Genomic DNA, 15,350 nt, shown 5'->3' on the forward strand with positions numbered 1-15,350 from the left:
CTTTTCTGGGGAGACCCCTGAGTGCTTTTTTGTCTCTCCCCACAGCATGGCAACTTAATGAAGATTACAACACTTAGACATATGCACATCCCACTGACTATGTATAAACACAAAGCAGGTCAATATTTCTTCCAAATACATGCACCCTTATAAAAGTCCTCTGTGCAGCTCTATGCACAGCAGCAGTACAAAATTAACAAGGTCTGTTCTAGTCCTTAAGCAATTTCCCTTAATTTCTTTAAATAAGAATAATTAGCAAAGATAATTAGGCTTGAGAGATGCTATTTTGGTATTGATTAATTTAACAATCTCGGTATATGCAGCTGGGTTATCAGTACAGTGAATATCTTACAGAGCAGCTAGACAATATTTTATAATCTCATCTTTTAACATATTTCAAATTACAGCAAAACTACATGTGTCAAGACATGGTAAATTTACTAAATACAGTAAGGCTGATGCCTGCTATTTTTGCTTTTCTTCAGGCACAGTAATATAAAATGTATTCACACTTAGATCACAGCTGCTTAAGAGCAATATGAGGCATCTTTACATGCAAGACAGTTATACACTGAAACCTGAGCATGGGAACAACTTACCACGTAAATATAGCACCGCGTTTGGATGAATTAGTCCTGCTGACATGTAGGAGATGAAAGTCCAGATGGACTGCTGGGCTACTACTGCTTTATTGTTCCTGCTACCTCTGAGAGCATGTTTGCAAGCAGCCTGGGTGTCTTTGGCCAGCATTGCATAATGCCATTCAGACGTACCTTGAGTTTAACAATTAAGCTGATTAAGACAATGGAAGATGGAAGACATATTATATTTGTTTTAAGATAAACAACAGAACATCTACCTTGACGCGTGTTTGTAAACATTTCTCTGCAGTGCCTGTACAAGAAACAGTTTCATCATAGATGTTGAAGAAAGCTCCCACCGACATCTTCTGCACTGCAGATCTCTACTGGCTGGGCTCTACTGTATTGTATGTTGTGAAACAGAACTGCAACACAAGTCTTTGTAGATGCTGCTATATCACTAAGGTAGTTTGTTACCACGATTACTGGATGTTTGAGTTCAAAACGCCCATAGCAGCTCTGTAACACTGTGGCTTTTTATTGGTGAGGTAAAACCATCAGGCTTCTCCCCAGCAACTAGAGCAGAGTTAGCACAACCTGCATCTTATTGCAGACAATGGGGTGCATATACACGAGATGTGAAAGGTGCAGCAGAGACTTGTGCTCCCAGATGCTTAATCTGGACAAAGTCACGAACTGGATTTCTTTCCTTATTATTGATATGACTCGGAGCATGCCCTAATCAAGGTTTGGAAATGTTTTTCACTACAAGACTCCAAATCTAGTTTCTTACTGCTTTGTCACTTCAACTGTTCAGTCTATAATGTAACTTCATAAAGTTAAAGAGGAAGCAATTAAACTGATGAGAATCATGTAGTGACTTGAATTTGGAAGGGGGTTATGATTAGCTAGCTGAGCAGAGATGGGGAAAGGAAATACATGACTGTTAATTTAGAAAACAATTAACACAGACTAGTGAGATGTGATCAGGGACTGTTGAGAAGCGAGATTGCGGAGGGAGGGGAAGAGAAGAGGCAGGAATTAATTATTCCACTAGCTCAAGTGGTAAAGTCAGAGCAGGCTCTAGCCCTGATGCTGTTTGTGGATGTCAGTAAGATGCTGCAAAGTGGGACTTCCTGCCCCCAGCCGTGCATTTAATGGCCCTGGTTTCAGAATGAATCACGGCTGGGAGAGGCTGTGGTCTCCAGGGCACCTGCCCTTGCTGTTACAGTAGTCGGGAGGCCTAATAATTACACAGTTCAATTCGCATCTATCAAATTTCCTTTTCTATTCTTGCCTCTGCCAAGATTAAGTGATTCAAATTCTGAAACCAGCTTTTCACTTGACCACAGATTATGTTTCTTGGTTCAGGGTTTCAGCTTGAAAACCTGGGGTTTGATCTGCAGAAATGCTGAACACGTTACTTGCAAAGTTTGAATGTATACAATGTCAGCACGAGTTTCTGAGTTAAGACACTCATTCTGTCTAGATATTGAAATGAAGATAGAGAAAAGACTTAAAGACAAAGTTCACTTAGAAAAAGTGTGATGTTTACAATAGCATCAGCTGCTCAGATCTGCTAATGTTAAGTGCTCCAAAAGCATGACTTATGTAACTGTCCTTCACGCTGCAATGCAAGTCTAAAACTTATCTTTGCCTTATACAGCAGAAACTGTTTGAGATGGGATCAACTCTTTTCTGAAGACACACAATCGTGATGGCTACTATAGAAAGCTTAACGTCAATAAAAACTAGAGCACAGATTTACAAGGAATTTTTGGTCTGCAACAAAATGCAAATTCCTGTTTCTAAAAGATTTTTTTTTTAACCAGGGACTCTAATAAACAGACTATTACCTAAAGGATTCATCCAAAATACAGCCTACCATCTAGTAAATGAGTACTTTAATGTTTATCAATGCCATGAAAAAATGTAGAATTCAACCTGAAATTTTAATTTCAAGAAACATATTCTTGCTGTGTTTTCCCACAGAATTATGATACTGTACTTCTTTAGGGCAATTCCTAACCTCTGAGGCTCTTTGGACATCTGTGAAGCTCAGAACATCTCTGTTGCATGATACATCATAAAGATTTCCTAAACATGACATGAATTGTCCCCTAAAACAGTCCAGAAACACTGCCTTATGGACTTCAGAAGTATATCAGTGTTATGTTACAATGTTATCTATTCTGTACTTCACTTAAGTTTCATGTAATTCAAATCTGTAGAGCAGTAAATAAAACATTACCTCAGGATAGTTACAATGAAAGTTGATTTCAATTCCAAAATGGTATCAACATAGTAAAATACAAAAACGTGAAAATAAACAAAAAGAAACAGATTATTTTTAATTTATCAGTATAAGAAAACACTTTTGCCTTATAAACTTGAAAAGGCCTTCCCTAATAACAACAGTAAGACTGGTTTTGTTCAATAGGGAAGAAGCCTAAAGCTAAATTAACATTTCAGTTTTTTTTTTTTTCATGTAGAAAACATCAACTGAAAAGTCAGTCTGATTTTCAAAAATTTTTCAAACTGATTTTCAAGTCTGATTTTTTATTATTTGTGTTTCATAAATACAGTGATGACATCGAGTGTACTTTTGCTATGTTTTAAAAAATCAGCATTTTAAATGGGATAATATGCCTTTAAAACATAACCCATGATCAATTATAGGATCAGGAGGGATACTGCCTTCATTTTACCTTGCAAAGCACATCTTAATACAATGATTATTCAGGTTTGTTTCCTGTGGAAGTACATGTTTTTTCCTATTTGCAGTGGTTTCACAGCTATGCATGCAGAAACAGAAGATCATCCCCCTGCTGTACCCAGAAATGAATTCCAAACATTCAGTCTAATCTACTTTTCATGAAGGGTTAAACTCATGCCTTCCAAGAAACATGAACATGTCACAAGCCCACAAGCAGATACTGCTCTGCTGGATGTTATTCTCGGTAACTTTATCAAATACAAACAGAGATAACCACCTGCAATAATTCTTTTAGCATTATTTAAACAGTTTGTGTGGCTCTTACAAATGTCAGCCTTTTAAACTCCAATTCTTGTATCAGGGACATGCACAGCTTTAAAAATGACGTAAGAATTAAACAGGTAAATACAAACATATAGGTAGAGATGTTTTTCTAAAGAGATACTGGTTTTGTTTGCATAGCCATTATAGTTGAGTAGATATAGAATGGCTTGCAAAAAGTACTGAAAAATGTAGCCTGTGTTCTGGTCTACATTTACTTGCTTGCTCTTTCATGTGCTTCTTAAGCATTAATCCAAATTCACAAGCTGTGCTAATGTTACAGATATAAAAGAAAGAATCCACCAGCAACTTCTATACAAACAGGATCTTCCAATTACTTGAAGTCCAACTTAAAGAAGTAAACTTGAACAGTAATACGTACCATTAACGTGCATAATTTCTCAGATTAGGCAAATGGATCTGTCTTTTATCTGTGTAAGTGTCTTTGCTGGAGTTTGATCATGTCACCGAATGGTCTTGTTATGGAAAAAAAAAAAAAAAAGAGGTGAATACAGAAAGTATATAAATACAGAAGGTATATAAATGATAGCATGGGAAATAGGACTATGAGACAAGTACAAATTGAACTTGGACTTCTTGCTGTTTTATGATTTTATGAGTGGTTTCCTATACCAATGGCAGTATTTTAACTGTCAGAAATTCTGCTTGTCCTCTCCACTTTTTTTTTTTTTTCCCTGCAAGACTGGCAATAATTTGAGATTCAGTGGGTTGGGTGAATTTAAACATCAAATATTTATCAAGAGGGGATCTAATTAGAAAAGTAATTAGCAAGTAGAGAAGAAAATGGAAGAAAACATGCATGATTTCACTGGAAATGGATGCAAAAAGGTGACTGGGTGTGCTGGGCCTATAACTTGTGCTTCTCACAAGACTCCCTGTTAGGCCTGGGGCTTCCCTGGGGCTTTAGGGATGCGGGAGAATCCGGCAGAGGAATAAACTCCTGGCACTTCCTGCAGGACCAGGGAAGGGGAAAAAAAAGCAGGGAGATGGTTACGGCAGGGAGGCAATGTTAGGGCTGGCTGTATCCCCTGTGGGGATACACTGCCCCTGCATGCCTCATGCGCTTCAGCACAAAAAAAATAAAAATGATTTATCTAGCGGAGGTAAACCTCACCAATGCAAATGGCAAGGCTGAGGAAACACCTGTTCATCTAGACCTGCACCTACCACAACGCCACAATTTTGAGGTGCGCTGCCACCTCCATTAGGGAGCTGGGGTTGTTTAGTCTGGAGGAGGCTCAAGGGAGGCCTTATTGCTCTCTACAACTGCCTGAAAGGAAGGTGTGGGGAGCTGGGGGTCGGCCTCTTATCACAGGTAACTAGTGACAGGACCAGAGGGAATGGCCTCGGGTTGTGCCAGGGGACGTTTGAGGTTGGAAATGAGGAGACATTTCTCCTCAGAGAGAGCAGTCAGGCACTGGGACGGGCTGCCCAGGGAGGTGGTGGAGTCACCGTTCCTGGGGGTGTTCAAGGAAAGGCTGGACGTGGTGCTTGGGGACGTGGTTTTGTGAGTGACATTGGCGGTAGGGGGGTGGTCGGACCAGAAGATCTCGGAGCTCTTCTCCACCCTAACGACTCCAGCTTTAGCTCCCAGGGCCCAGCCCTGCCGCCGCCCCGCCCCTCGCGCCTGTGACGACAGCGACGCGCGCCGCGGTGGCGGGAGTTGGCGCGAAGCTTTGCGGGGTTCCGGGGTTAGGGGGGGGGCGGCGGCGGCCATGGAGCCGGAGGCGTCCCGCTGAGGAGGCAGCGCGCCGCCAGCAGCATGGTGAGACGGGGCGGGGGCTGCCCAGCCAAGGCCGTGGGCACGGCCAGGCCCGGCCCGGCCCGGCCCGGCATGGCGCGGCGCGGCCCTCCGCCGGCTGGGGGTGGGTACAGGAGTGTTGCGCAGTTGGCGCGCGGCGGCCGGTGGGCGCGTGCCCGGGTGCGCGCGGCTGCAGCCCCGCGACCGTTGGGGCCGTTGGAGCCGTTGGCACGCGGCGCGCGCTGCCCCCCTCCCCCCCATCTCCTGAGGGTGCGGGAATCCCGCCCTGAGGGGAGAATAGAGCCGTGCCCAGGGGAGCAGCGGCCCTGGGGTGCTCGTCCCTGGGTGGCTGTGACTGCCCTGCTTCCTCCCCCCCCCAAAAAAAAGAAATGGTGGGGAAACGAGGCACAGGCCGTGTGCTCAGCCCGGGTGGGAGGCAGCTTGCCCCAGCTGCAGCTCCGCACCTCTTTTAGTCAACGTACGTCGGGGTGTTCCTGTGTCAAAACGGGGCAGTGTTTGTACAGAAAGGGTGAAAGATAACTTGGAAATTGGAACTCGATGATAAACAATGGAGGATGCAGTCCTAAACACGGCGTGAAGAGATTGTAAAATATAAGCTTCTATCTGTGTGTGTGTGTGTGTTTGCTTTCCAAAACGTGCATACTTTACAAACTGCTGCTCGCTTATGCAGCCATTATAAGATGGTATCCCCTCGTCATCTCTTGCTCAGACACGTTTGCCTCTGCTCAGGTGGAGTCTCCGTGTAGATGTTGTACTGGCTTACCTAAAAATGCAGTTCAAAGCCAGTTTAGTTTAGCTTTGGTTCTGGCCCCTTCACATAGAGTTTAACTTTTTAAAAACATCTCACACTCAATATTCAGCCATGATGGGCAATACCATATCAGCCTGCCAGCACTAAGAATCCTGAAACTAATAAACGGTGGTATTTTAGTCATCAGCCACAAACTACCATGTTCTTTGGGAGGGTGAGGCTTTTGCTGACTCCCCTGTTCCCCTGCCAACACCTTGTTAAAAAACAGCTTACTGGAAGACTTGTTTCCTCCTTTCCTACCCCCGGGTATAAAGACACTCTCTCCCTGTGTAGTATCTTTTTGAATGTTACACATCAATGTCTGGCACTTTCCTGGAAGAGAGGAAGGTAGATATCATTTTGGAAAAGTATGAGTTGCCTCAGTCAATTCCCTTTTTTTTTTTTTTTCAGTGCTGAAAAGAGGCAGAACAACCATCGCTGCTATAGCTGTGGACGTAGAGGCAAAAATACAGAGATGCTAGTTGCCTCGTCCCCAGCTTGGTGATGTGCAGTGACAGCTCAGGCTTACTGGGATTTAATATTGGACTCTTTCAAACAGGCCTTTTTTATGTACTGCCAAACATAAGTGGCCTTTGTCGGGTTGGTTCTGCAGCATCTTCTCAGCTGTGCTGAGCGGATGTGTGCGGAGTTGCACAACGAACTGATCTGTGTTTGAGGGGATTTATTTTTTACCCAGATTAGTTGCCTGACCCAGTTCCCATGCAGAGAACTATACTGGTACAACTGAGGGGAATGAGTGACTGGGAGCAGGGGCTCCTTGAGCTGCCTTTAGCTGAGAAAAGCATTCATATGGATGGCTGTAGCATCAGCTGGAATGTACTCAGAACTGTGATACTGCTCTGAAAATACCGTATAGTACTTGTGCTTCAGCAGCCTGGTTTAGTGAGAAGTGTCCCTGCCCATGGAACTAGGTGATCTTTAAGGTCCCTTCCAACCCAAACCATTCTCTGATTCAGTTACCACTATTATCTTTAATTTAATATGATTAAACAAGCAGGTATTACTGGTTTAACTCAAGTGATATTACAAATTTGATTTCAGCCAGTGCAATTTTTCTGGATGTGCCAGATATCAGAGGTGGTATTTGCACAAAACTTGCACTGAAATAGGCAGACAGTAAATACATACAAATGACTCTTTAGATGGAAGGCTCTTACAGACACTCTTTGGAGTACCTGAAGTTGTGCTACTTCCTGTTGAGCTAGCTAGGTCGATAAAATTCAATTTTCTACCTCATAATGTAGTTTTGAGATGCAAACTTAGTTATTTTGGAAAATATTCTGCTTTACTGGACGCTAGTCTTCTAAAAACACTGCCTGTTATGGTTAATGGGTTTTATGGTGTTGAGATTGTTCCAGCATCCAGGTGTTGGTCTAGGATGCTTTTGAAATGCAGGAAAAAAATGTGCCAGAAAGCCAATACGGAATGCTTATGACTTTTATAACTGACTTTTTTTTGGAATTGGGTACTTACTAAAGCCTGAAAGGTCACCCTGACAAACTCTTTAAGCCTTTCTGCTACCTAACAAATAGGTTTCGTTCCACTAGCCTTATTTCTCCTCAGTAAAACTGATGTATAACAATCTTCCAAGAGAAAACTTGCAGCCTACCATGATTAATTTCTGTTGTCTAATGCTACTGCATAAGATTGAGGATTTGAAACAATAGTCAGAGCCGGCAAGACCTAGCCTGCATAGCCGTTACTGAGGTCATACCGCTGCGCAGACAGCTTGGCAGGAAGCAGTGCACCGGAACACAGCTTTTCAGGCTGTCCAGACGCTATGCATGAGCTACCCCCCTAATTCAGTGAGAGTGATCAGAAATAGAGCCTTATCTGGGGCTGTGGCTAGGTCTCTGCAACATTTGGTGTCAAGATGTGGATCAGAATCCTTGGTTTAGTAGCATTGGTTTAAAAGATGCCTCTAAACTGAAGTGCTTGGTAGTAGTTTCATCATATGTATTTTCAGATCTGACTGGTACAGACCAGAGTAAAAAACTCTCAACCCTCCCTCTTACTTGGGTGAAACTGCTCAAAGTTACACTTAGCGTTGCTGTTGCTGAAGCTCTCGTGAGGAGCCAGAGGAATACAGCCCCAGCTCTTTAATTCCAGTCCCGTGGGGATCACCTGGGACAGCCATGCTGGTGAATGTGTCTCCAGAGATACATATATTGCTTCATTTCTGCAGTTGGTTGTGCAGTGAATTAATTATTCATCTGGCTTCTCTTAATAAATAGCAAAAAAAAAAAAAATTTTCTCTTTTGAGTCTCAGATAAAAGCATCTGTGAAAGATAACTTTCTTGTTGTACTGTGATGTACTTGTCTCCCAAGCAATTCTGAATTCACAATCTGTTACCGTCCAGTGGTGTCTAACAAGGTTACCTAGAGTAGGCTGGCTGAAGAAGATTGGAGAATATATAACTCTGAAGATTGAAGAAGATTGTACATAGTTGCTGAATTTCCTTTGTAGCTTAGGGCTGTGTAGTTTAGTCACTCCTAAGTAGATTGTGACCAGGGGAAATGAAAATTTATTACCCGTACAGAATCTTCTACTCAAAAATGTCTAGGTGGCTTCTGTGCTGTTATATTTACAGTATTTTTGAAAAAAAACAACATCATCTAAACACAAACCGTAATGATAAAAAAAAGAGTTGCAATTTCTTGAGGACTGAGGTGTAATTTGCGGCAAGAGAATAGACTCTGTAGTGTTAGCACAGGGAGGCGATTTTGGACTCTAGATGCTGTGTCACAACAGTATTTTCAAGGAATAAGTAGCAATTTACTGGTGATTTCTTGATGGTTAGAAGATACTGCTTTGAGTAAAACAACAAAAAAAAAGAGATCTGATGAGGCAGAAAAGAATAATTTACGTGGTATAATTTGGGCTTTAGCAGTTGAGGAACTGGGATTAAAATAGTGGAAGTAGCTGGGTCTTTGGCCATTGTCAGGGCAATTTCATGTATTTTCTTTATTAAATCTGCATTTAATAACCCAGGATACAGTGGTATTTCCTTATATCAGTACATAAAAAATATCAAATATTACTGCATATAATGCTAGCAGGGCAGCTCGTTTACTAGTAAAGTTTTTTGTTAAATTACTGAAACATATAGAGAGTTACTGTTGATTTAAAATGAATTGTTCTCCAAATATTTTAAGCTTAAAGTAACATTATCACTATAAAAATAGAAATAAAACTATTCTAAGATCAGTTTAATTTGCAGTGTTGCAGTAAGTATTTAAATTATGTTACTATGTAAAAGATCTAATGAGAAGTGTTGCCTGTGTTACCTTATGACTAAGAAGTCAGCCATGATGATTGAGTGACCTAGTCCATGAATCTATTTTGTAACTTTTTACATAGGTGCTTTCCTCAGACATTTTGAATACAGGTATCTGCAGTTACAATTTCAGAGTTGTATAGTACTGCGTTTATATTGTAGGAGTACATGTAAAATAGCTAAGTGATGAAAATTTATGCCTCGAGGCATGAATTCCATAGACAGAAGCGTGTGTAGTCTCACTGCTTCTCAGTCTGCCGGTCTTCATGTGCTGAATCAGTAAAATTTTATGCAGGTAAAATGTAAACAATCCTTTTTTTTTTTTTCCAGGAAATAATACTTCTGAGTCTAGAAAATTGTTTTAAGCTAAATATACTAAATAAATCTATATGTGTCCTATACTTTGTTCATGCTTTCAAGTCATGTATTCCATTGGTTTTAGCCCTGTAAGCTTTGATAATCCAAATCCAAACCATCACAGGACTGATAAGAGAAAAGGAGCCTGGTATACACATAATCGTCGGTCATGGTTTTATGGAGATTTTAAATACGATTTTCTTAACAATTTACTACTTTACCCCTAGATCCTATAAGAAGGAAGCACGACCTAGATGTGTGATAGCTCTCACTCTCTGATGGGGAGTAGCTGCCAGCTGGGTAGAGTATGGCCCTGAGCCACACCCCTTACCTGCCATATATTTAGGCCATACCAGAAACTTTCTGTCTTTCTTTACAATGGCAGCTACCCCTGGAGGTAGTGGTACCACAGAGGTACAATTTTTGTGTTTGTTTTTTAATGGAGCTGTAATATTAGGTTTTTAAACAGATTGGTGTTTGTGTGTAGGCTAGCGCATGTTATAATTGAAGCTTCAGCTACTAATCTTACTTATTTAGGAAGCTTTTTATAGTTGTACTCTGGTAAGATAACAAAACAAGGTTATAAAACCGACCTTTCTGGAGCTCTTTGTATTATATTCTTAATGTATTTTTTCTCAATTTATTTCTTGCTGGCTAATTCTCTTAGTGAGATCAGATTCTAAATTTATAAAAAGGTGGAGGATGCAGTAAGTCCCACTAATTGACTGCTTTGTAGATCTTGGTGCTTTTTGCCTGTTTACATTTATGCTACTTCCTACCTGAGTTGGTCATTTCAACAATAAAAACACTGAGCTAGGTTTGTGATAACTAATTGAGGAAAAAAATTAGTTAGACATCTCTTTGAAGTTACTGTATGCCATTGCTAGTGGACGTTTTCAATTGTATATTGCTGAAGAATTTGGTAGAAGGGGAAAATAAACTTTTTTTCATGATTCAGACACAAGAGAAAGGTTGTGCAGTGTCTGAGCAGCTGTTTTTAACCAGCTGGTCTTTGTTGTCTTAGTTTTAAACAAAACTTGTAGATCAACAAGTATTGTAACAGGAGTTGCTGAGAGAGTATCTTTCTTTTAAACGCACTGCTGTTTTGCAGCTTGAAACTTCTAAGAGTTATTTGTATTTAAAAACTTACGAAAGTCATTTTCCTTTTAATAGGATATCCGGAAATTCTTTGGTGTTGTACCCCCTGGGAAGCGACAAGAATGCGAGAATGTGAAAAAGAGTGACAAAATAAAAAATGGGGAAGGAGACTCGAGTGGGAAAAAGAGGGGAAAAGAGACTAAGGTTAGTTTTGCTTTTCTTATTTGTAAAGTGCTTGGTTTCTCTGATATGCAATTGTTTGTATCTTTTTTTTAAAGTCGTAATTCTTCTCAGATACTTAAAAAACAATGTGGTATGTCAGTTTTTTTATTGGTATGGCTGTAAACTGTCACTTAATGCTTACTTCTAGCAGCAAAACTTTGTAGGTGATGAAGGGAATGACTAATTTTCAAAATATTTGGATTGTAGGAAAAAGGAAAGGTAGGTAGAAGTTAAGATGGTCAGGTGCTAATGTAGGAGCAATCTGATGTATTTGAAGTTATTTCAGGTATGGCCCGTAGTTCTCTAAGCAGCTCTCTTATTTTTTGATTAAGGCTGATGCTTATGCACAGTAGATGTATTGTAAAGATTTCATACTGTCCAGTCAGGTAAATGTCTGTGGGAAGGTGCTCTCTGACTGTTTTTTTAAACACCTGTGAGGGAGGCATTAACATTACCTTTCTTGGAGGGGACACTTAAGCAAACTTGTTGCAAAGACCAAATATTGTAAAATGACAAGTTAAATGAGGGTGGGCTCTAGATTCACAGTACTTTTCATGTTATTCATCTGAACTGTTATAAAACAGAAAGGAGTGGCTTTAGCGGGCTTTAAAATCACTTAGAGGGAGGAAAGATTGCTAATGGGATTGCTTAATCTGAAGCATCAGAATCAAGAAGGAAGGTGGTCTTTTAAAAAATAAAAAGAGGTGTAGTGCGTGTGCATATAATTTCAGTGCTTCAATGTGAATATAAAGGGCCATTCAATGGAATGGAAAAACATCACAGTTATGTTGTGAGCTATTATTTTTACTTTGCACTTCTCCGATTATATCAAGAATTTAACAAGCTTCAGGTTAGAATTGGATGCAAATCATAAAGCATATACAGTTATGTTTATCTAGGATTACATTTTTCAAAGCATTTACAGCTGTGTGTGACTACCAAAACAGCATAACCAATAGTTTTTTTTATTTTGCCAAGGACAAACTTTCCTTTCTGTGCAGCTTGTGATTTTTCCTAAATACCTAAAACATCTCAGTGGTTTTTTGTTTGTTTGTTTTTTTATAATAATAAAAATAAATTCTTAAGGTGAGTTAATACTAGCTACTGCCAGATAAAACATGTTTGTCCACTGTGACAATTGGTGCAGTGTGTTAGGTAGTTGCACCGTCTAACCAGTGAGAGGAGAAGGTGCAAGCAACTAGGATGCTGAATAGGAAATCAGTCTAGCTTCATCTGTGGTGTATGGTGCTTTTTTTTTCCTCCTTCTCTTTTTCAATCAGCTGTTACTCTGAAGTTACGTCAAATTCTGGTGGTTATGGCTGAGCCGTATCCAGAATAGAACCAAGAGTGTACTGGCTGAATTCCTTAGAAGTAATGTATTGGCCTGTACCACCTTTGTTTCTGGTGGGACCGTGCAGTTTCTTTTTTGTATTAAAACTTGGAACTTTGAAAATCTGTTTGATTTACTTTAATTGGCATTAAACCTGAATACTAATTCTCAAAATAATCATCTGCCGTTTACATGGATCACATTGAGCTTTGCTAGTGCACTTTGTTCCTTGTTTCTTCTCCCCTGCCCCTCTTCTCCTCCCATTCATGAGTTAGAAAAAAGCTGTTCTCAACTGTAATAAATAAATAATTTCTATTAGGATTTGTTTGAAACTTCTAAATTTAACTGAGTAAAAGTTGGAAGGACTCATTTACTGGTTGAACTAATAGGCTGTTACTCTTAGGTGAAGAATTCACCCAGTGAAGATGTTCCCAAACAAAAGCAGACATACAAGAAAAAAAGAATCATCTATGATTCAGGTAATGTTTGCAGTGGTTTCAGAATGCTCCTTTGTGTCTTTGCATAAACGTTCAAGGTGGATTAGGTAAATGTACATCTGAAAGAAAGCTGTGCTTGGTTTATTAGTTGTTGTCTTTGGTAAATGCAATATTAAAAACACTTTATATGCCACTCTTTTAGGAGAGGGGGAGATCTTTGAATGCACTGGTAATTTTTATTACTTCATACTAATTATTGTTGGATATTTAAAATGATTGTTGGATAGTTAAAGTGATTCTTAATAGTGCAGTGTGTACCATGCATGTAATATATAGTGCACGCTATATACTATACACGGTAATTTTTAATGAAACTTCTGTTTAAAAAAGTAAAATAAAAACTGGTCCAGACAGCCAATTCTATCAAAATTCCAGAACTTTTTGATTACAAAGTTGTATATAAAATGTGGGGAGTTTTAGGCTTGCTGCTGTGTTAGGGATAAATAACATCCAACTTTGGGTACAGGAAGCTGACTGTGTACTGTAATGTCACAATTACAGACAATGCATGAGCAGCATAATACAGGAGACTATTTTAAAAGAGTAACATATATTGATATGTGCCTTTCTCTATTAGAAATCTTGTAAATGTTAATCCCATAGTTGTAAATTTACCATGTGGAACACCCAGAATACTGTTTAAAGCACTCATCAAATATTCTAAAACAGTTTGGAATATAATACTAAGGAAAACACCTTTTATAGTGCTTGTATTTTAAAAAAATCACAAAAAAGCCACTTACCTGTCAAGTTAGTTAAATTAAACTAGGAATTTCAAGCTTTTAAATTATTGTCAGTTGTTAGGTGATTTAATTCCTCTTTTGTTGGATTCTAAGTTTTGAATAGCTGTGAAACTGAAAAGATAGCAGGAGTTTGTACAATTCTTGACTTCTACTGATGCCTTTAGCTTGAATTTTTAGTGACTTAATAGAAGATTGCTTCTTTTGTATAAGAAAAAGAATGACAGACATCTGTCAGATTGATGCTATTATAAACAGGAGAAATTGTTCAAATCTTCAGATAAACTGTTTTTAAAACAGTTTGTTTTGCTATGGGGAATTGCGGTGGAAATATTTCTGCATTTAGAGTTGGAGTACAAAAGTAATAGATAATTCAACTGCTACCTTTAAAATATTTGTACACCTCCACTTCAGTGCTGTTATCGTCTGGAGGTTTTGTTACTTCTAGCCCATTAGCAGTTGGAAAAGAAAAAGAGAAATACTGTTCTAAGTACATAATCATGGAGAAGGTTTTTAGGGACTGAAGTCAACTGATGATACAAAATTTATACACATATATGTATTGTAATTTTAATTATGATATATATTAGGTTTTAGCATGGAAAAAGGTAGGCTCTGAAGAGTGGCTATCTGTTACACGTTAGTTGTCTCAGCTTCTTCAGCTAGTCTTGCATACTTATTTGGATATTGGCTTATGTAATCTTCAGTGGGATAAGTTTGTCCTCTTGACAGCTTTTGGGATGTAGAGAATGTTGAGGAGAGTGGTGGTCTACCAGTGCTCTCCTGAAAAATCAGGGAGTAGAACCCCAGTGATACACTCCCCCCATGGCAGCGAGGTTGGAATTAGACGATCTTTAAGGTCCCTTCCAACCCAAACCATTCAAGGATTCTACTCTAGCCTGATGTTAGCTTTTGCAATAGATGTTATGGCAGTATATTATATTGGTGTATTCCACATAAGTTTAATCAGGCTAATGAATCTATGTTAAAAGTTTGTTGTTTTGGGGGTGTTTTTTTTTTTCTTTTAAAAATAATCTGATGTGGTAATCTGCCAATTATACTAATTTTTGGAAAGGCTTTTACACAGATGTAGCAGTTCTTAAACCTGTAACCGTATTTCATTTTACTTAAAACCAAAAAAAAAAAACAAAACAAACTACTGGCTAGACTGAGTTCTCTACAAATTTTGATTTAGCCATGTACATGCTAGAATAAATGATGGCTCGAATATTAGCTGATGGAGAAAAATGAAGCTGTGCTTTGACCTTCTACGTAATATTTTTTTTCTCAGCTGCTTGTATGTGAACATGTTAACTGATGTTATAAGATTTGTTACTTAAAGTATGTATTGTATATGGAGGAAATCTACATTTGTGCTGTGGTCAAAATACAGATTCAGAAGAGGAGGTGCAGTCAGTGAAAAAGTCCAAGAAGCCATCAGAGAAAAAAGCAGCCACTCCAAAACTTGGTAAAGTTCTAAAGCAGCATCCTGTTGTTTATGTTTCAGAGACAGGTAATGGAAGTGCGTCGTATGTTCAGCTGTAGTGGGGTGGATTGTGTTACAGATGGGATGCATTGTTTGACTGATGTACTCTCAAATACATCTATAAGACCTA

General features: G+C 39.3%; 1 protein-coding gene across 2 annotated transcripts in view; it reads left to right on the forward strand.

The window, feature by feature from the left end:
• The first annotated feature begins 5,265 nt into the window (after positions 1–5,265).
• The window catches only part of RFC1 (replication factor C subunit 1), a 43,872-nt gene continuing 33,787 nt past the window's right edge, over positions 5,266–15,350 (forward strand). The window contains exons 1-4 of one of the 2 annotated variants that reach the window (XM_035547857.2): positions 5,266–5,404; positions 11,021–11,149; positions 12,901–12,976; positions 15,128–15,247. In XM_035547857.2, the coding sequence (XP_035403750.1) occupies positions 5,402–5,404; positions 11,021–11,149; positions 12,901–12,976; positions 15,128–15,247 (328 nt within the window). In that variant the 5' untranslated portion in view covers positions 5,266–5,401. The remainder of the gene's footprint in view (positions 5,405–11,020; positions 11,150–12,900; positions 12,977–15,127; positions 15,248–15,350) is intronic. The other variant, XM_035547866.2, reaches the window with a different exon arrangement.

Source organism: Cygnus atratus, chromosome 4 (genome assembly GCF_013377495.2).
Source record: "Cygnus atratus isolate AKBS03 ecotype Queensland, Australia chromosome 4, CAtr_DNAZoo_HiC_assembly, whole genome shotgun sequence".
NCBI lineage: Eukaryota > Metazoa > Chordata > Aves > Anseriformes > Anatidae > Cygnus > Cygnus atratus.